Source organism: Struthio camelus, chromosome 6 (genome assembly GCF_040807025.1).
Source record: "Struthio camelus isolate bStrCam1 chromosome 6, bStrCam1.hap1, whole genome shotgun sequence".
NCBI classification, from domain to species: domain Eukaryota; kingdom Metazoa; phylum Chordata; class Aves; order Struthioniformes; family Struthionidae; genus Struthio; species Struthio camelus.
In genome coordinates this window covers 43,515,185-43,538,336 of record NC_090947.1, presented here as the reverse complement: position 1 = coordinate 43,538,336, position 23,152 = coordinate 43,515,185, and the positions used below count along the sequence as shown (strand labels likewise).

At 37.9% G+C, this 23,152-nt stretch overlaps 1 protein-coding gene across 9 annotated transcripts in view; it reads right to left on the bottom strand.

Annotated features, from left to right (window-relative positions):
- Positions 1 to 23,152, bottom strand: part of MBD5 (methyl-CpG binding domain protein 5) — a 147,058-nt gene that overhangs the window by 35,516 nt on the left and 88,390 nt on the right. For 4 of the 9 annotated variants that reach the window (XR_011142004.1, XR_011142005.1, XM_068949340.1 and 1 more), the window contains exons 5-9: positions 22,164 to 22,221; positions 12,128 to 12,805; positions 7,476 to 7,578; positions 6,662 to 6,842; positions 1,195 to 3,333 (exon numbers count right to left, since the gene is read on the bottom strand). Coding sequence is in view for 7 of the 9 variants with exons in the window: in XM_068949340.1 (XP_068805441.1) it covers positions 1,195 to 3,333; positions 6,662 to 6,842; positions 7,476 to 7,578; positions 12,128 to 12,240 (2,536 nt within the window). In the remaining 2 variants the exon portion in view is untranslated. The remainder of the gene's footprint in view (positions 1 to 1,194; positions 3,334 to 6,661; positions 6,843 to 7,475; positions 7,579 to 12,127; positions 12,806 to 22,163; positions 22,222 to 23,152) is intronic. The other 5 variants (XM_068949336.1, XM_068949343.1, XM_068949337.1 and 2 more) reach the window with 3 other exon arrangements.

The following is a 23,152-nucleotide window of genomic DNA, read 5'->3' as shown; positions in this document are numbered from 1 at the left end:
AGAAGGTATCAGGAAATACTCTTTCTTTTTTGTCAGCGTGGCAAGGCAAAACCACCACGCAAGGGTTAATAGCTGCTTGCTTGTGACATAAACCAGCAACATATCTAAGGAAAATACGCCTCTTTTGCCAGAATGGAGATAAACCACTAAAAGCCATTAGAAACTGTGACCGGTATCATTTTAGAAAAATTATTTTTATCTAATTCAGTTCTGTGTTTTGAGGAATAAACAGCGCTCTCAGAAGCAGCCGTGGAATACATATCAGGTTCTTCCCTGGACTAACGAGACAGCTTGCACGCTTACAGTCACTTTCGTTTGACCTCTTATCTACGATTGTATCAAATAAACGCTTTGAACGTTAACCAAGCTGCAAGCCTGAAATATCAAATAAAAGGTTTTTTCTGCTTACCAAATTAACACAGTATCATCTTTCAAAAATTCACACTTTGTTCAGCCAATAGTAGTTAAATGAAATCCACATTTTTGAGACGTCTCTCCCTTTTGTCTTTAAACAGCACAAAGATAGTAACAGCTGCATACCTGTTTCCTCCGGAAGTCTTCATTGATGAGTAAACCAGGAAACCTCGCTACACTCTTCCAACCAAATACAGTTTATTCAACCATCTAATTACCAGCTTAGTAAAATTATCAAGATCAAGACAAACACAGAGTCGGCACCCCTCCCCCCAATCCCCAAGGAAGATTGCTTTGTAAATTTTTGTACCCGTAGTATTTGCTCTAATCGCTGACAGCACCCAGCTACTTAATGCAAGTGGCAGAGAACAGACACTACTAGGTCAACCATAGCCCTCTAGGATCGAAGTAGCAGGACATGCTGCAAAAAATAACTTATTTGGGCAAGTGTTTGAAGAAAGTTGAAGTCTAGGTGTGTACAAAAGTGCACAGATTTTATTTATGAGGAGCCCGTGGAAGTTAATAGAAGCAAAGAGTTGGCACAGGAAGGAGGCCAGGATGTTTTTGTACAGAAAAAGGGAGATAGATTTTAGTCTACCACTGTTTTTTCTTATTGGTTTTATTTTTGAGTATCTGAATATCAGCATGAAATATATGAATTTTTTATAGTGGCAAGTTCAGATTTCAAAAGTAGAGATGTAAAAGGAATCCATTTAAAAACAGTCATAATATATTTCCAAACAGTCAAACATACGGGTATCCTTTTAAAAGGAAACATACCTGCTTCAGGACTGGTTTGATTACAGCTGCTAACAATGCTGTTTGGTATCACTGGAGTGGAGGATGCCTGGATTCTTGGCTGAGGTGGGTTCAGATGTAATGAATTTCCTAACGCCATTCCTGACTGACTGAGCATCCCACAGTTCCCGCTAGCCTGCATCTGATTTATTAAACCTGCCAGATGGTTGGTTGAGCCAGGGCTAGTACCATGGACAAAGTTAGTGTTTGTGTTCTGGCAGTGCATACCTTCCCCTCTCAACGGTAAACTCTGTGCCAGTGAGTTCTGAAGAGTGCCAGGGTTCACAATGGTGTCTGCAAAATGCATCTGGTTACCAGAGCAAGGCAAAACAGTATTTGAGCTCCCACAACTGGTGGTACTACTGCTGCTCATGTGAGAGCTTTGACAACTCATGGACTGAAGTAACTGGGACATTGAACTGATGGGAAATGAGCTCTGACTTTGTTTTCTTATCAAATCGGATCCAGCCTTGGAGGCTCCAGAACTGTCCAACTGAGACTGTCTCAGCAAACTCAACACCGTAGTGGTTGGCTGCTTTCTTTTTCTCAGAGGATCTTTTTGCTGAGACATCAGTTTATCTCTCAGTGCTGCTCGACCACTTTGTCCTTCGCTTGTTGGTAGGAGCACATTGGCAGTAGGAGGGAACATGGTATTTAAAGTGCTATGTCCTTCATTGTTGCCACCACTGGCAACAGGTCCAGAATTGCTACTGCTGTTATTGTTGTTACCAGCAAGTTTATTTTGATTTGCTAGCTGTGCTTTGGCTGCTGCTGAGAGTAAACTACTTGCTGGAAAAGAGGCAGCATTGTGCTGGTTCAAGATCTGATTTAAAGGCATTCCCAGCAAACCAGGCTGACTCTTCAAGGAACCACTTCCAGCCGATGCAGTGGAAAAAACTGCATTGTTTGGAGGATTTAATACATTACTCATTCCAGCAATTAATGGGTTAGGGATGTCCTTGTACTGATTAAGTCCATCATGCTTGGTGGAAGGGCTAGATGGCATAGATGGTCTGGGTGACCCTATTGTTGACCTTGGGGACCTGGGAGGAACTTTAATACCACTACAGGACGACTGCGGTCCTACTGGAGGCAGCAGGAAATTTCCATGATCCGATGATGTGGAAGAAGAACGTGATCTTTGGGGAGAAGCCTCGATCCTTCCAATCCCGGATCCCATCATGTGAACTGGGGATGTCACTGGTGAAGGAGAGAGGGAGGTTGAGGCTGAATGCTGAACTCTTTGAACATGACTTCCGTGGTTCATGTGGCCAGGTTTTACAGTTGGCAAAGGAAGGTTACTTGGCAAAGGGACGACAGCAGGAGGCATGCTTACATTCATCACAGGTACCTGAGAGTGGACGTTTGAATGGAAAGTAGTTGGGTTAATGATGACAGGGTTCTGATTTACTGGTTTGCTAGGAATAGGGTCAAGTATGCCAAGTGGATCCTTTTCTGATGGTAATGGATTTTTCTGAAGAGCACAAGAAGGTGGTGGAAGAGGTGGAGGTGGACCTTGGGGCGGTTTATGGTGAAACATTGCTCGTGGTATTTCCATACCAGTTGAAAAATTACACATGGGTTTTTTCATTACTGGGCTTTTTGTGGTCAAGGTTGGGGAAAGAGGTATATTAGTCCTTCCAGCCATTGCACAGGACGACTGTATGGGAGAACCATGTAGCATTACTGATGGTGGAGATAAAGGTGTCCTGTTCATGTGAATGGGACTAGAGTTGGGTGCTCCATGAAAATTGGGATTGTTCCTTGTGAAAACATCAGGGCTTCCAAGTGGGTCGGTCCTAGGAGAGATTGAGCCATCTCCATATATCTGTGATCCTGATGAAGCCGGACTGGGCATCCCACCATGACTGCCACGATATGGAGACTTCTGTCCAAGTTCATTACTACCCAATCTCTGCCTAGGATAGACAGAATGAAGTTCTTGTTGCTGGCTTCCAGCCATTTCTTGCACGTAAAGCCTACCCATGGCATTAGATGCCCCTATCATCAACTTGAAAGGAGTCTTACATTCTGGCATCACAGAATTTGTAATTCCTTCATGTGATTTATTCCTCATTGATCTTGGAGTTGCTGCTCGAGTAGGAACTACTGGAGTTGCACCTGGTATTAAAAGCACAAGAGTTACTAGTTAGAAATCTGTAATCACAGTTCAGTGCAAAACTATTGTGTGTGATAATATTCGTGAAAGCTAGAAAGCCTTTTAACTAAACCTTCTGCCTAACCAGGAATAATACCTAAATCACCAAGTACTTGCTGGAATGGTGCATGCTCCCATATTACCTGGTGCAGCTATATCTGCATTAACTCCATATCTCATATCCATATTATCTCCATATCCATATCATAAAGGCTGTATGAATATGAACAAGCTACTTTAAATCTTGTGTTTCCTAGGTTTCAAGCACACTTACTACCTATATAAATTTATTTTAGCAGAGTCCTTCCAAAACATAAATTCCAAAAAGTGTTTTTCTCCCTGCCTTTTTTCTCTTCCCTGCAACAATCATCTCCAATGTCCTGCTCCTGAATCGCCAGCGTCACCACTTCACTTCAGCTTCAGCGCTAGCCAGATATGCTGGCAGGAGGAGCGGGCTGTCACTAACACAGGGAAAAGGAGTCTCTGGCACCATCTATTGAGTACGGGAGGAAACAAGGCCCAATCAGGGGTGAGACTCTTTTCCCCTTGCCCCACAGAGAGCAGGATCCTGCCCCAAATGTTGTTCCTGACGAGGACGGATGGGGAGTTACGCTATGTGACTTTGGCCCAGATTTCTATTCAGCAAAGCACTCGTGCATGAGACCAATGCTGAGAAGGGGGCTAAGCAAGGCAGGATGCAGCTTCCGCTGGTGCTCTGCATCAGTCAGTCTCCGAGTTTATCTGCTCTTGGTAACCGCTTTGCTGGAAAGGGGAGGACATTACATAATGTCCTTTAATGCTTTACTAAATTAAGGCTTTTCTTGCTGCTTCTGCAACAGTTTTTGTTTGGGATCAGGTTATTAAATTCAAGAAGGGGCTCTTCCTTACGTACTTGTTTTCAGGATAAAGGCCTTGGGGATATTTACACATGTGCGCAAGTGAACCCTGTTCTCTATTATGAAAAATGCATTGTAAATTCCAGTTTTGAGATCAGACATTCCTACATGCACAAGACCACTTTCCTTTTCTGTTCACTAATACCAGTTCTGTTTTTTAAAAATTTCCCCCCACTCCCCCTATGTTTTACCTTAGAGAATACCATCACAAGCAGCTTCAAGTCTAGTGGACTTTCTGCCGGTTTTGCTGCTCTGGGAATTTGTAATTCAGATTTCAGTACGAGCTTAGTAAGGGAAAAATGAATGCATTCTTGGCATGCCGCCTCTGAATATGTAAAGCTAAATTTGAGTAATGAGCTAGATTTCATGTTCAAATGACTTCACAGGTACCTTTACCTTCCCTACACACAATAACTGAATTCCCTTCTTTCCTTCAGTCCGGCCCTGGTACACAGATGGCACTGACAATTCTGCCTTCATCCTATTTGCTCAACTAGCTACATCACGACAGAAACAAACATATTACCTTTCCCAAAATATAAGCCAAGCCTCATTCAGTGGACAAGTCTCAAGACTGAACTGCAAAATGAAATACGTACAAGAACCCTCACCTTGAACACTGGACCTAAGCAAACTGTCGAATATACATGTGCATAAATGAAAAGACATAATGAATAAATTTCATTTATTCAGGCAGTTCATTGGGAAATTGTCTTTTTCACCTAGGGCACAAAATGCTTGTCAAGAGAAGGTAAGACTGAATAAATAGGACTTGTGTCTTTATTATTTAACTGGCTTTTTTCTTTTGTTTTCCTTGTCCTTTTAAAACAGAAATGTAATCGAAGAACTACTAAAAAAGAACAATAAAAAATTAATATGGAAAATGCATAGTAATTTGGGAAAATGTACTGTTCAGGATAAAAATATAAATTACGTTGCACAGACCAACTTAAACAAAGTTTTAAACCATAAAGAGCAATCTGAAAATGCAACACTACGCCAGTACCAGGAACAGCATAGGTATCTTAGCGTTGTCTACATAACTGAAATTTATTATTGTTTTTTATAGTCTTTACATTTTCCACTTCAGAGTCAGGTTGCAGAGAGTTAGCAATTAGCCAGCTATTATTTTAACAATATAGAGTTGCAAAAGATCTCTGAGATTATGAAGGGCCATTTCCAAGCAGATGCAGGTGTCACAGCATATAATCATAAACTTACTGAGCTCTGTCTCGAAAGTAACTGCTCTCCCTTGTCCTAACCACTCAGGTTAGGAAGACTACTTCAGAACCTTTGGTTGTAATCCTTAAAAACTACTTAGCTTTCAGTTTAAATTTGTATGAGAATCTCATAGTTTTTGTACCCTTTCTTCAATGCAAATTTTGTCCTTTACTTAAAGTAGCTTTATTTTCTGGTGCTGATTCTCCTAATGTCTTTACTGACAGCAATCATATCTCCTTTCAGCCCCCATTTTGCTAGGCTAAACGAGCCACTTTTAGATCACTTTCATACAACAGGTTTTGCACTTCTCTGGCTATTCTATGAGCCTCTGTAGCACCAGCTTGAGCGCCTCTCTCCTGAGTGCTGCTAGCAAGAACAAGAGCACAGGAAGGTGGTGTACAACGGCATTTGCACTTCTCTACTTTAGAATCGCATTGATCTGCACCATACTGCCATCTGGTACTGCTCAGAGGCATCTTTGATCAGCTAGTATATCCAGGTCATCTTCTTTCTCAATCATTCACAGGTAATAGCTTTTGTTATTAGTCCCCAGGTGAGTAACCTTACAATTAATAGGTTTGTTGCTATACCTTTCGTTCCCTCCAGGTCTTAATGACAGCCCATTTTTTCAACATATTATGACCCTCTCTTGTTTTGATAATACCCGTCAGCTTCATCCATCAGGAAATTACTTCATTTTTGTGTTGATCTGAATAATTAAAATATTAATCCAGGTTGGTCTGAAAAAATAATCCTTGAGAAATTACTGTGGAGATTTTATCTAGCTGTATATTCTGCCTTGCAATACTATTTCCCACATAGCCTGGTCCTTAGCCATATTATAATCCCTTTATAATCACTTTACTCAGCTTTTCTAATTTCCCATGTGACAGAATATCAGACATATTACTACAGTTCCAAAAGATGAGAGCTAATGTATTTCCTTTGTTTAGAACAATCTGCTATCTTTTCCAAGAAAATCATGCTCTTAGTCTGGGATGATCTGCTTTTTAGACCCATTTTCTCTCTATCTACATCTCTTTAATTATTTTCTTTTTTTCTGAACCTGTTTACCATTGCAGTATAGATATAGGACTTTCAGGGGTGTTTTTCAATAGCAATTTATCATTTTTAGAAATTAGGTAATTAGTTGAGTCTGCATAATTTTACTTACTTGTTCCACCACCAGGACTCGTCAGAACTAGTGAAGGATGTGGTGCTTCCATGCTTTTATGAAGTGTAGCCACAGCAATAATTTTCCTTTTATGTATGCATAGTTTGGTGACATCTTCGTCCGCTTTAACATCTTCAGCCGTTCTCTGCTTCACAGCAGCTCCAGGATCAAAATTAAATACCTGTGAGTAAAAATTGCAACATTTAAAACACTTATTATATAGATAGCAGACTTAACAAATATACCTGAACCAGAAATTTTACATAAAATTAAATTTGCCTCTGTTCTTTACTTCTATCTGATAGGTCCTACATTGCACAGGAGATACCTTTATAGTATGTTTTGAAACTGAAAATAAAAATTGAATGTATTTATAATAAGTAAACAGAGACACGTACATTATCATTTAGCAATAGAGAACATTAACACCCCGCAGTTTAAAGAGTTTAAAGGTATGTGAGGGGGTTAACACATTAATACAACGCTGCTGATGGAAGGTTTCTAACTTGACAGCAAAGCGTTCAAATACAGCCAGAACCAAACCAGACCTTTCCATGAATAAGAGGGAGAAGGTATGGGAGAGGGAAGGTGAGGGGGAGAGGGAGATTCATTTTATGCTTTTCCCTTTCCCCAATTCATCTTTATTCTGTTAACGAATAGCCCCCCCACTTACGTATCTAAAAAAATATCCATTCCTTGGGTGCATACCAGTTTTCCCATTTTACGTATACACGATCTGAATAGAGTGCACCACATCAGTTGACATAGTGGAGAAGGATGATAACGAGAGCTACAGAAGTAGGCTTTCCTTTACCTTGGGAAGAACAAGAGGACATTCGAGGCCACACTTGCATGTTCCATCAGTCAACAAGTAAGTCTTCACCTGCTCCAAGCAGGATAATAAAGACCCACTGGGACTGTATAGGAAGAGAAATGATAAATAAAAGCAATTTGATAGGTAATGACTTCTGTCTATTGTTCTAACAGCTCACACAGAGAACGTGATAAATAACAGAGCTATGATTTCATATTCTGTTTCACAGTACTTCCTGCTTTTAGTCAAGACCTAGGACGATGCTTTACAAACTGTCAAAAAATCCCATTTTCAAGGAAGATCTGACTACAGAAAAACAAATGTGGCAAATGCAGAGAACAGAAAGTAACCGAGATTATTGATATTTACTATTCACATGACAGTCATGCTGGAAATCCTTAACTGCTGCCCGACAACACTGCGATTACTTTTCCCTCTCCTTCCTCCTATAAAGCGTAACACGGAGGCAGCCAGTGCAGTCCCCACGGACCTCCGCCCCCTCCACCCCCTCCACCCCATCACTGCAGCTCCATGTAGGCATGACAGTCCTCTGTACTTTTTAGGACTGGGACCTAATTTAAAAAGAAAACATCGCAAAAGTCTGTTTCAAGAAATTTGAAAAACCTACACGGGAAATGGGGAGCAGTAACAAACTGCTGCGGCTCGGTCTGTCAGGGGCATAAACAATTTGGTTTTATTCAGCTAAAATTTCAAATCTCTCACTGAAAGTGAGAAATATTACACCGAGAAGCCAGTCCAGTGAGTTTCTGATAAACCGCATATGGATTTCTCTAACTCCCACCAGAAAATCATTATCTCCATATCCAAAAATAGGACAGTGGAAATTCTGTTACAGCAAAATCACTAATTCATAAGATGAAAAAAGTTCTCATGTCAAAAGTCTCTCGCTTCCAGATTGCTCTTTATTACTTAGCTATCTAAACTGTTTATTGATGAAAGTATAAAATAATTAGTGAAGACTGACCAAAACATTGGTTCTTAATGGCAGCTGTAAATAGCCCTAATTTTAACAACAACAATGTAAGTGGAATATGTGGATCACAAAAACAGCTAAAAGTCAAAACAGCAAACTATGACGAACTTTTATATTTCAAACCAAACGTATAAACAACTAATTCTGCATGACAAAGACTAAGTTATATATAGCAACATCTGCAAATGACATTTAAAATTATGCTAACACTTTAATTAAGTAACTTATTTGCCAATCCTGGCCTGAAATAGTTACTTTAGAGAGAATCGTTTAGGTTGAAAATACGTAACTGTGAAAGTTCTGAAGATAAACAAGAGAAAACAGCAGTCTAAAAATACAAAGTATGGATATGAAGGAAAAAATGAGAGATAGGCTAGAAAGTCAAATTCCTGGCTTAAACTGATAGCACCACAGCGGGGGTGGGGGGGGGGGGAATAAAATAAACAACAATAGTAATAGTAATAATAAAATCACACTTTATGCCAAAATCCCAGAGCTGACCAATCACTTTGACCAGACTGGATTTCACAAGCTGCCTGGAGTAAGCATATGGGAACGACTGCTCCCTCAAGGCCAGGTCTGCAGTTGAAGATGTAACTCAGCTTCCCACCAGAGAAGCTCTCTTTGTCATCTGCCCTACACTACCCTATCTACAAGCAAAATCCCCACGGAGCATTTCTGCGATGCTTTAAAAGCTCATGTTAAAGGGCATCTCCAGGGATGTGCTCCAGAGTCAGGATACCACTCTACTTGCGTTGGTAAAAGGCCTACTTAGCAGCAAGAACTTAAGCTCTTGTATAATTTTGCTTATTAGTAGTCCCTTGGCTTCCCAGGTTCCCCCAAACGCCCAGAACGGATGAGTTCTCCAGTCGTCCTCTGAGAGGAGATCATACAGCGGCTCAGTTCAGCGCAGTGCAGCAAATATCAGGAGACCACAGCCTTCACATGAACACCCTGCAGTGCCTTTCCCCATAGCTGAAGCACATTTCTTCTTCTGCCTGACTGATCGGCGGGCAGAGAAAGAGGGCACGTCTGATGAAACCGGGGCACACTGACATCTGTGAGGGACAGCTTCTTGGCACGCTAGTTAAACGCTCCCTGGATCTGCGTGCTTGGAAGGTATCTTTTGCACGTGCAAACTTCCTCACACTTCTATACTGCAAAGGGCAATTACAGTTCCCCTCACAATCCAGAGGTTTTAGGACCAAGAACGGATTATAAAATATGTTTGGATCAGTTACTGACAGGTATGAAATGTTTTCCCGTTGTCAAAGGGCTTTTCTTGGTTTATTCCACTGATGATTATTTTCACAAATAGCGACCTGAAGAAAAGATCTGCATTCCTGAATTCTACTTTAAGGCTGCAGTACAGTTTTACTATGAAAATCATTGAGACTCAATGCTTTTATCAGGTAATAAAAATTTATTAATTTATGAATTTAATCCAGAGTTGACAGTTGATAGAAAATGTGTATGCTTTACAAGGAAGCACAAATAGAACAAGCCCTTATCTAGCTGGGATCATCTATTCTAGTTAATTCACGTCAGATCTTAATATATACGCTAATTTTCCCTTAGATAGCTTTTGAGTCAATATTGTTTGACCTTCTGTTCTCTCAATAAACGCTGTGAGTTTTTTCAGGGAAGCTGTTAGCTGGTGCAGCACTAGACCAGGTTACCCGAGCTCTGGGGGACCCTCCGGCCGTGCAGGGTGAAGGCTCAGCTGGACACAACGCTGGCTGACCTGCCCCAGTGCTGGCGGCACCCTGCGCCAAGCAGGAGGCTGGATCAGCCACCTTCCACCCCTTCCAGCCAGCGCGTCCGAGACCCGAAGTGCCGGTCGCCTAATAAGCATGTATGAGCCACCGGATGTACCCAAACTCTGGGGAGAAGGTGGAAATAACACGAGCTTCCCCAAGATGGAAAAGCCAACTGGTGAACTAACCGAGAGTAAAAACAACAGTTTGCATCAGGTGGTTTAGGACAGAAATGTTACGGAAGTCCACCTGAACAAAGATCACATATATAAAAACAAGTTATAGAAGTAACCGTCAGAACGATACCAACAGCTACTAGTCTATAAGCATACACGAGACACACTTGAGGCAGCAGCACAGGCCAGGTGGCCTGCTTCTTACAGCTATACAAAATGAAGTTCAAAATTAAGTAGGATGACCAACTGTATAAAAATACCAAATGTATGTCCTGTTGCCTGGATATAGGGATGATGGAAAAAACCCAACTCTTTCTTTCTCATTGATTTTTAACTAAGGCAAAGGCCCTGCAAATTATAGCTATAATGAGAAATATATGGGAAAAGTGATTTATCTTTGACATGCATATCACTGACATGGACTTTGTTTATTCTGCTAATTAAGACTATAACAAGAAATCCTGGAATGCATTTGATTTTTTTATAGCAGTTCAGTGTAAAACTGGAGTATGCTTTGACTCATTAAAGAATTCTATACTGGTAATACATAAAATGTTGTGAAGAAGTGGTTATTTCAATCACAGAATATTGGGATAAGATTAAGCAAATAATAGACTGATAAACATTTAATATTATGTGATGTAAATCTGATGTATCTATATTTTGTTAAAGCTAATGCTTTTCCCGATAACATTACTTTATAGTCTGTTTGTCTAAACACACTCATTAATAGTAAATTCAATACATTTATTTGCGACTGTTTCAGGATGAACAAAAAAAATTCCATAAACTAACAAAATAAACAAATAAAACACCTACAACTTCAGTGAGAGGGTACAGTCCAGGCTTGTGTGTCTGTTTTTTGAACTGAGAAATGAGGGGAAATCTGTACAAGTACATCTTGCTGGAAAACAGGAATTATGTTGAACATGGAACCTTCATACAACACTTAAAAACTGATGATTTCTAGAGCTACTGAGCAGTTATACCACTTAATTTCCTTCCGAAAGAAAGTATGAACAGCGCAAAAGCATAATGGAGCTCTGGCACATAAAGCCAGAAAAGACTTAAGAAAGAAGAACAGAATGGCAGAAAACAGTTACATGGCACTGCATGAACTGAGCTGAAGACTTGCTGCTGACAGGAGAATAAAGTCCCACTCTGTCCTACCTGCTATGAATTATTTTTATGCCTGGTCATTGATTTGAACTTGACCAGCAAAGGGTCTAATGAAAATCCAGTGCTGGTGCAAGGGAAAGGCAACGTTCATGCATCTGGGAGTAAGGAGGAGACAGCATAATTTTCTCATCATCTCCACTGTGACATATAACTTAACTCTCTGGTTAGTTTCATTGTAAAAGGTTTGAAAAATAAAAATACTAAGTAAGGTTAAATCTGCTACTGCTCAACTTTAAAATCCACGTGACAATAACGGGTAATAAAGAACTATTCATGCCTGAGCAAAATGTATAGTCAGGGTACTAAATTTTCAAGACTTAGCAATATTAGATGTGGAATGACAGAGCACGTGTTATGGGCATGCAAGTGGTGCAACTCCACTGACATAAACGGGCTCCACAGTGGAAAAACTGGTCTAGCACTTCCAAAAGGAGAAAAGCCCTTGAAGCTCTCGAGCACAAAAGATTAGTTGAGTCACTGATTGACCACATGTTCTGGCAAAACTACAATGAAAACAAAACCAGTAACCACTTTACATAACCTCACCTGATATAGAGCACTCCACTTTGGTCCACCCGTCGTTGCCACCCAACTGGAACTTGCACTGCTGGTGGCCCTCCATCCGTGTCCCCTCCGTCACACTCCTTTCCTCCATTCATTTTTCTGTTTCTGTTTATGAGTCTTCAAAGATATCAACAGTAAGATGATATCCTTTTACTACATGTCATCATGGCCTCCCAAAGAAGGCCATTCAGTACACCTTTCCCCAAATTGTACAAAGTGCATTGGGAGGCTCCAGCTCAGTTTGAAACCAAGTCCTTAAAAGTGGCCATTTTTGTTAATGAGTCAGTTTCCCATTATAATCCACATTAAATATGCAATGGTTAACTCCTTATATATTCATAAGGATGAACTATATAGATAAAAATTAGTGCTTCCAACTTGGGAAAATCATAATTCACCAATCCTTTGTTACCTGTCAGAAAGGAGAATGGGGAAAAGGAGAATTTCTAGTTCAACAGCATGGCTCCAAGCTTGATGACTAAGATAACTTGCATTTTGTGAAAGCTCGTCTCATTGTTATAAATATGAGTCAGATCTAATACCTCCAGGTATTATACCCTTTATATGCCACATTCTTTTTGTTTTCTTTTTATCTTCCATTCATTATCCAAGTTCTCTTCTTGAGATTCTTTCATGACTCCCCAGCTCCAATAAAATGGTCTGAAAAATACAGATATAGAAAACACATGAGCCATTTTCTTAAGTCTTTTAGCCCAGTTCTGTTACTCATGAAGATGTATACATCTGCATCCGCTTACATCAGGATAACAAATACATCAAGAGTTTAGAATCAGAAGTTTAACCATCAATGAAACTGCAAAATAAGGCTTAGGGTAAACACAATCGCACTAGTGTATTCTATTTATACGTGGGTGCAACTGAATTACATCTGTAATTGCAACTGTAGTTATTAAATAGATAATGTACAGTTTGGGTGAATTAGGGATACATCTTTTAACTGAGTAATTTCACAAATGCTTCTATTCAAAATTATCACTGAATGACTTGCTCAGTTAATGCCCTTTGTAAATTGTTTATAAAATTAAATGAATTCAATGTGAAGAAAGTTGCTTTTAGGGTTGATAATATCCATAAGAATGGAAAAAATTTTGCGTTTAAACTAGATTATAATAATAAATTTTTAAAAAGTTGTACAATAAAAAGGAAAAAGCCAGCTTCATTGGATTTCTTAATCTAAATTTACTATCCGAATCTTCAGATTTTTCTGCAGAGATGTCAGAAGGCCTACGGAACAACTTAAATGTCATAAGCAATACACTTTTCCAAGATTCTTGTATGAGCAAGTCTTCTTGAAAGAAGTTCAGAATTACATGGACTGTTACCCTCCCAAAATAAAGTTTTATAAGTAGTCCAGACAAAAATTAACTCTTGAGATTGGAAGTTTTATTATGGTGAGACAAACATTGAATATGCAATTCTAGTAAGCATGTTACAAAAACTATAAAACAATAATCCTAGGACTCTAACATTAAAGGGCATTGATGACTCTCTATTGTAATAAAGACTCTATTACAGGTTTTATTTGGAATTGCATGTCAATTCTGCCTTATCGTTCCCACTGCTAACATTTTTAAATACAGCAACTGTTGCTACAGACCTGGCTGTTTTTTATAAGAAAAAGTCTTCTGAGTTAGAAAGACTGAGGATTTTAAAACATTTGTACAACAGTATCAGCAACACTTTAAGGTCTACATGTAACAATAACAGCAGCTCCTTCAAGACCACTAGAGGAAGACTCCAGAGACATAAATACAGTCCTCAGAACGATTCCTTTAAGCACTCTTATGCAGTACATGCTCTTTAGATGTGCTGCTTATAAACGTAAAGTTCAAAATGTTACATAAAGGGGAAAAAAACAATTGTAATATGTACAAAGTGACGCGGACTGGAAAGAAGCAGGCTGGACATATGCCCTTGACTAAGGTGCAGAGATCTAAAGAGAAAGCATTGTGATTCTTTCCTGGAAGAAGGCTTCCCAAATAGCCTGCCACAGGGACCTGTTTTAATGTTCCTATGCTCTGGAGCACCCCAATAGGATGTAATCCTTGGCTGGCCCAAATTGGGGAAGGCATTAGGAAAATATACTGCTAGAGGTTTGCATGGATAAAATCTTGATTAAATCATGGAGTTTGGGATGATTGCAATTATTTCTTCAGGGAAAGAAAGTTGCCCAGTGCGAGCAGTGTGTCTTGCTTACAGCAAGCACCTCTAAACAACAACTTTGCAACATACTTGCATGCCCTGCAATTTTTTTTTTTTTTTAAGAGAACATATTTTATTACTAAATGGAAAATTTTATTACTAAATTGTGAATCTCTATCCAGGAGGTGGAATCAAAATGCTAAGGAAATTGAGTAAGTTTTGACCTAGAGCCCAGATACATGTTTAAAGAAGCGAGGCATAATTTGCTCGCTTCACCTACCGAATGAAGGTTGTAAGTTGGTAAGAGAGAAAAGAGCTTTCTTTTGGCATCACCTGTGGCTTCTCCGAACAGACACCTGCCTTTGAAGCCTCCTGCCCGTTCCTCTCCACTGCACCCTGCTGACAAAAGGAGCAGAGGCACCACAGACAGGCTCAGCTGAAACCCTATTCTCCTCCCTCGAGGAGTCACGGTCCGTATAAACGTATTATACGTGGCACTCTGTGCAGTCTTGCCACCTGAGAGAGAACTGAAGATCCTGGTCACTGACACCGAGAAGGTGAATAAGTACAAGCTAAAGAAGATTAGAGCAAATGTCACATGAAAACACCTTGCCATCTTTCATACACAAACAATATATCCCTTAATCTCTGAATCTGGCAAACAGAAACAGGATTTGGAAAGAGCTTGGCAAGAGTACAAGACTCTCGAGTCCTTGACTCCTCAGTTGAGGCTTTTATTTTAACAAAGTTTTGTCTTGGTTGCTAGCTTGGTTTTATCCCGATTAGCAAACTAACATGATGTTCATCAAATAAAAAACTGAATTTACCTCTAAATTTCATTATTATTGCAAAAAGGTGCATTGGGATTTTTATTACAGGTTCCATGTAAGACCAAAATAAGTAAGTTATTCGCCCATTATTTTAAATGAGAATTAACATTATGTAATACAGTAAAATCAGAATTAGAAAATACATACTTAAAATACTGGAAGCAGATATTACTGAGAAAGGTCATTTTCTGACCCAGCATTACTGTGGCTCATGTTGCTATCTAGGGTAATTACACTGAATCCATTACAAGGAAATAATAGCCATTATTATTATTATTTTTTCCCCCATAAGCAGTAAGAGACACTTTAAAGTAACCTCATATTTTTACTGGTTCTATGATGCCATGTATCAGCTAGCGTTGCCATCTATCACTACCATAATACTTATCATCCTCTAATCAGACAGACCATCTTTTGGTGCTGCGCATATCTTGAAATAGTGTGGCAAGAAGCAAAAGAATTCACATAACTGCTTCTTCTGTGGCAAATATTTAAAGATTTTTACTCAGTACAGTGAGTTGGAATAAAATGGCTGCTTCAGTCATATGCTTTTTGGCAAAATTTATTATTTATACGACTTTTTCTTGAGAACTACTAGAGACTGAAGAACCATAAAGTAATATAAGGATTTCAGTGACGTAAAAATCAGAGTGTACAAATGATTATCCATTTTTTCCCCAAGGTACACAAACACTTCAAACAACACACACCCCCTAAGCAGAAAACAGCGAACAATGCTATTCCCATTAACCAAGTTGGACCTTTTATCTTTTCATTTACTGCACTCGTTTAGGTTGGGCTCAGTGAGGACATGCCAACGTGCCTGTACGCAATGAATTACAGGCATAAAAAGGCGAAGGCTCTCTGGAAGCTTCTTAGCAGCACATAGCTCATCAGTGTGCAACTAGTCACCTTTTTATGTGTTTATATGAAAATGCTTATGGAAGCGAGATTAGTTCAGTAAACCTCAGCACAGTTCAGTGTGGATTTCCACAAATTACAGGCAATAAAATAATCAACAATTGCTTATTGTAACCATCGCATATATCTATTAGGCATAAATGACAAAAATAAAGAGGTTGCCACTGATGTCTTCATACAAAATCTTTCACTAAACCCCACATACAGAGTTGCTATCCACTATTTTATTCCACTGCATGACACCATAGAAAAGTTAAGCATAGCAGAGATTCCTTCCAACCGGAGTTAATCACTTCAACATCTGCCTTGACAAAGGACACCCTTCGCATGCTCCCAATGCCCACTTATCAGTCAAAGAAAACGGAGCTCAGGAAGGTAACGGAGGAAAAAAGGATGAGAGACCCTTCAAGCTGTTTGGGTCTGGCTCTTTTTCACTCTACAGCTGGCATAGACAGGTTTTACAATATGTTTTAAATGGTGGTGTAGGACAACCTGGTCAAGGAGCTGCAAGATCTAAGGAGATAACTGCAGAGGACAGCAGCACTGCTCTACTAGGTTTGACCAACCCTTCTGTGGTTGAAAGACAACATTTAAACCTCAGTAGGGATAAATGTGACTGTGAATGCCCTGACATACAGAGCATCCACTTGACTTCTCAAACCTTTACGTTTCTTACCAGCCCAGAACCTTCCAACTCAACTGCAGACTACATACCGTCTCTCCTGAGGTACCAGTTTCCCGTTCTCTATCAAAGTATTCTAACCAAAGTATCTTTATTGGTTAAGAAAGTATTTGAATTTTGGACTGGATCCAAAGTATTCTGCACACTGGATTCTATCCAAAGGCCTGATTTTCATCAACCCATGTAATAAATACCTCCTCTCTGTAATCTCATAATAACTCCAGACAGCTCATGCTATCTCACCACAAGTAACACAACTTTCCATATCCAAATCTATTATTCCTTTTTTTCTGTGCGCCAAGACATGCCTTTTAGATTTGTTTTGCACTCCACTTTCATTATAATGCGTTTAAAAATATTTCATGAGAGAACTATATAAAACTACATTGAACTGTTTCCTCCCTATTCCCACTATGCCCCCATAAGTAACCTTCCCCCTATGAAAATTTTCTCCCTAGTTTTCATATGCTGAAAATATGTTTTCAATTTTTAATGTCGTTGTCTCACTTTTTAAAATGCTCCATTTTAGGAAGCCTCTTTGAATGCTTAGCTGTTAATGCTTACTTTATCAATATTTAGTTAAGTGGTGAAATAGAAAACTGGGTATAAAGTAAAAATAAACTTAAATTAGATAATAATAGTCTGGATTCATATCTATCACATGTGATAGAGGAACCCACATCTGGACTTACATCTATCACAGTGATACCAATGTAACATTTATTTCATCAGTAGGTGGACGCAAATTCAGTAAGTCATAGTTTGACATTCTAATACTGAAAGTATGCTTTGCAATTTTCTAAAAATAAATTTTCAAGTGTGTTTAACAATTTTATGTATTACAGAGAAAAGCTGCTTAGAGGCCTTGACAAAAGGCTGCCTCTCTGAAGTACAAAACTCAGCGCTTACTGACGGCATGACCAGAGATTTTGGGTATAAAGTTTTGCAAACACTCAAAACAACCACAATACATACTACTTATAAATTCAAATAGCAAACTCACTTCCAAGCTTTACTTTCTATCACTGAAATACTTACGGTCTATATTTAATAACATTAAAAATCCATCCCCCATTGTTACTGTTAAAAGAAAATTCTGTGTTTTACTGACACTAGTAACACTAGAACTGCCCGCAAGTCATGGTCTTGGAGCTTTAGAACTAACGCAAATTTTTAGCTTGTGAAAGAGCGTTACTTTCAAACTATGCAGAGTTAAAATGAGCTTTTTGTTTACTTATCACTTGCTATTTATCAATGTGTTTAAGTCTATCAAAGTAATTAGTTAGGATTCTCTTATATCATCTAATTAGAAACAAATGCATGTTCCACCACTTTTGGGGAATGCTTTTCCATTTTGAAAAAAAAGCATTCTGTTGAGTAATTAGATTGGTATTGAACAATTTATGAAGTGCTATTTTCATGTGAGTGATTAAGTAAACAAATGTACCTCATGTATAAAGGAAACCTTCTTCCCTCAAAATTATTTTGTTGTATTGGATTCTAGGACTAAAATATAGCTGTTTACATGATATACTCTGGTCTTTGTTTTGAGAAAGACATCTGCATCTTACTTGTAAATAAGGAGTATTAAGAATACACTGCAACAACCATAAAATTGATCTGTATTGAATGATTTAATTAAAATGGTACATTTTAAATTGCTTTTAATGGAGAAGCAGTTTATAGCAGTCCAATTTCCTTTGGTAGGATGGTATTTTGAACTGTACAAATGACAGCACTGTTAGGTATTAGAACAAGGCTCATGTGGTCTTAATTTAAACTGGTTTTGATGGTATTGAACTTTTCAGGACTAGAAGACACCAATTTAACCATTCTATAAAATGAGAGCTATTTAGATGAATTCACTCATAAATAGTGAGCAATTTCAAGAGCCAAGGCCATCTTACTCCAGCCTGCTCTACATCCACAATGATCTTTATTGGTAGTCCCTGGATACATCCCACCTCAGAGAGAATTTCTTAGCTACATGTAGACGGACATAATCCTACAGCATTCGGTTCCTAATGCTGCCAGACTAGATGATCAGAGCAGTCACTTGAGGGCTTGCTACTTAGGAACCTACAACAATGAAGCGATTTTCAGCTATATCACCAATAGCTAGGGAAAGGATTCTCGCAGAAAAACAGTGATTTATTTTCATAGATTCTGGCTGATTGTACACTTGAAGAGTGTACAATACGAATCTCTTCAGCTGGGGTATGTTAGACCAGAATGCTCTTAACGAATTAGAAATTGTAACCCTTCCTACTAATACTGATAAGTATGGATAAAAGGTACAGTCCATGGAGCTACAATGCATCCTTAATTTATGAGATTTAGCTATCACTACAGTTCTCCAAGGCAATGGCTGAACTGGGAAGGAGAGTGACTCTTTTCATATCCTTTATTTAGCATAAGTATGGAATCAAAGTCTGAAACTCACAGCGTGATTTCCTTTTAACACATCTATCTGTGTGACTAACTGAGCTCTTCACTTCCAATAAAAGGATGCAAGAAGTATTTCCTTTAGGTAACCAGTGATGTCCTCTGTATATACACATGTGCACATAAATACAGAGGTACAAAGCAACACTGAAAGGGTTTTGACAAAAATAGATACTGAGTTACCAGACAATCGAAAAAGATGGCAGGAAACAAAATGATTGCCCTTTTAAAAATCTCAGGTCTATCTACTCTGTAAGAACTTATTAAGTATAACGGCCACTTGATAGGGTCCATATGAGAATATAGCAGGGTCATAAAGCTCTTTCCGGCATTCCACATTAAATTTCTGTCTTTACAAGGGAAATAAAAGATCAAAACTGCATCTATGTGAGACAAGTCTACGCTGCTCATACTTACTTCATACTGCCAAAACAATGCAATCCGATTTTTTATTTCTAAAATTAAAACTAATATTTGGTACTAATACAAGCAATTTAAAACAGTCGAGCTATTCTATAGAACAGAATTTCATGTCACCATTATCAGCAAAACCTTTTCCAGGGAATGTTGTGGAATACTAAGTCACTAACCTACACACTAATAGAGGAAGTGTCACTCTGAAGAGGAGCTTGTATAATGAAAAATATTTGTCTCCAGCAACCTACTGATCTAGGAAAAGTGAACGTGGACACAGATGTTCTTCTGTTTTTAAAATGACCGAGAGCCTTTCATGTATTTACTTTTCAATGGCCTCATTTCCATCTGCAAACATAAAGCTACAGTAATCTTACACAAACTGATTTTTTTTTTATTTTCTAAAACAGAACAGCAAGCAAAGTATTATGCAGCAGAGAAGAGATTGCATAATGAGGTTCCTATCTGATGAGTTTAAAGGGATAAAACTTTCTATAACAAAGACAAATTATACTTGAACAGCTTCTTCTCTTCAGTTCTTCTTTCCCTCACATCACACACACACAATATATGCAGTCAATTCTGCAACTGTAAAGGCCTCTTTTTCTGGGACCCCTTTAAGCTTTCTTTGGCTAAGAAATTCTGTCTCCTCTAAAACCTATTTTGCCATAGAGAACTCCAAGACTCTTAAAGTATTTTGCTTTTGTTGACATAATTCTTTTCCAGATTTTAGTGTTTTGGAGCAAGGATGTGTAGTTAATTTTGAGGTTAGATGTTCTCTATCTTAATTCACTGTGGCTTCAGCTACCTTTCATGGTTATAACACTGACTTTTTAAAAATTGGTAGATATTCGCTTAGCTCTAGAAGGGACTAGCAAGCTCTAGAAATCACTGAACGTTAGCATAATAGACTCCATGTCACGAGAAAAGACAACTGCAAAATGTGGAAGGAAAAAAAGCAGTCTGCACCTGCAAGAGAGAAACAATTCAGACCTTCAACGAGCAACTGCTACAACAAAAACAGATATCAAAATAGAAAAATCTGATTAGTCACAGTGGGGTATATCTCTTTTGCTAACTTAATATACAGATACATTAGAAAATGACCACTGCAGGCAATTATATTCGTCAGGAAAAGTGATAAGGAAGTTACAGACCAACAAACTTAAAACTATAAAAGTAATGCACTGATTATCATCAAGAAATTCAGCTACAAATATTATAAAGGTTCGGACTACTACAAAAGTAGATCCAAGCACGTAAAGAAAGGACAAACTTGTTCCCTCAATGCTCATACTTCAGTCTTCCAAAATCTCAAATTATTAAATATAATTTTGTAACAGTTTTTATAATGTAGCTTGTATGAATTTCAGAAATAAAAAAAAGGGGAGGAAAATTCAATTCATTTTCACTGACATCATAAAAAAAAGAAAAGAAAAAAATCAGGTTACTAGAAATATGATCAACAGCTTTGAGCTGCAGCCATGATAATTATCCCTCATTTAAGATAATCCCAAATCTCCATTAATTATGCTATGTGATGTCAAAAATACAGCAGTAAAGGGTAAAAATGAAATTATGCTTCTGTATGTCAAATACGGAGACCTCAGCAAACTACATAAACTTCCTTTGTATTAGACACTTCAAATTCAGGATGCAGAAATATTTAAATCATTTGAATAATTCAGACTGAGTTTCTGTGCAAGACAATGTCAAAACCATAGTAGGATTGCAAATTAAGCCTCTAAATTATGCTTTTGTGCCAAAGTAATAAGTCATGTGACTATACTATTTTTAGACACATGGAATTTTCTCTCCAGATGACTTTTTTTTTTTTTTTACATTGTTTACTAAAATATGCATCTCTACTCAGCAATTTCCCTCATGAAAATACTCTTAAGACACTAAAAATATGATAACAAAAATCAGCTATTCAGACACCTTAATGCAAACTCTACAGCATCATCTGGCATAAAAATAATAGCGCTTGAGAGCTTAGGCTGCCTCTCTGAAATGTGGCATGCTACAAACCTGTACAGTATGAAGTACGGATCTCTTTCCAGCATTAACAGATTATTATTCACTGCCTTTCAATGATACACTAATTGGATGCATATTTGGAGAATTTGGCCCCACTGTTTTATTTATGAGATAGCCAGTACTAAGAGTCTTCCTCTCTTTTCTAAAAGAGCGCTCAGAAGTTTAAGGATATGTATGAAAAACAGTGGGTTATTTTAATCCTTTTAAATGCTTTCAATCCATCAAAATTATGACAAATATTTTGATATACAAGAGGTTCATTAATTATAAGTTTAATTATTTTAAAATAAATCTCTATGAAGGCTTGTATACTTGACCTTTTCTTATATAACTTTCTTGTTCTACTTACACAGGTCTGAGTTAACTGCTTTATGAACATACCTCTCAATTTAAGATACTCTCTTAGCCTCCTATTAAACCCTGTATTTGGCTTGCTTTGCAAGAAATATGAAAGAAGTAATGGAAATACAAAGTACTTTTTAATATGCTAATTAGCAGTAGTATACAGGATAAAAAACCTGACCTTTTTCCTCATTAAGCATTAGATTTAAGGTGGATATGTTCATCTTGTTCATTCCAAGCTGAAAAACAAAAATCAGTTGAAACAGAAGATAAGCAACACAGTCCTCTTAGTATGTGCAGATTTCAATATTAAATTATTCTTATTTAGTCCTTACTGTTTATACTCATTTAATCCGTGAGATTTCTTTGATTATTGTTTCTACTTTGAGACTCTGAAACAAACACCTGTTTGCACTTTACATTTTGCACACTTTATTTCAAATAAAACTTCATAAGCACATAAAAGATAATGTACTCTATGAAAGTTTACTCTGTATTCCAGCAACAACGACAATAAAGTCCTCAACTGTGCATATGCATTTAGTTTCAAATAAGATTTTGTGCTTACTGAGTCAAAAACCTCTTTGCTGTCTTGCTGTCCCAGGGAGAGCTCAGAACTTCATTAATCTGCACCTACTCTCTGCAGGCTGCTGTATTAGAGCTCCTGGTAAGACTTACCAACTCACAATCCCCTTTACTCAGAGATTTACATTCAAGAAAGGCAAGGTATATTTAATCTACCAAAATGAGCATAGTGTCTAAATGGTAGTTTCTGTGTATTTTTAGGTTGGATTTTTATATAACAATTGTCAGATCTATTCACGTTGACACTTTAATACCAGGACAAATTTCTCTGTCCAATAAACTGCAAAGACTACATTTGGCTCCTTGAAAATGAAATGTGTGCTGTTAAGATCATAAAAATCACTCTGTTCTCCATTTACTACAGAGGTTGTGAAACTCTCCTTGGAGTTGTTTTACCATCAAAACTATGCTAAAAATGTAGATTTTAATTTAAAAAAGGGGGAAAGGGGAAAGAAAGAAAAACAAAAAGAAAAAAAAAGAAAAAAAGAAAAAAAAAGAAAAAAAGAAAAAAGAAGAAAAAAAGAAAAAAGAAAAAAGAAAAAAGAAAAAAGAAAAAAGAAAAAAGAAAAAAGAAAAAAGAAAAAA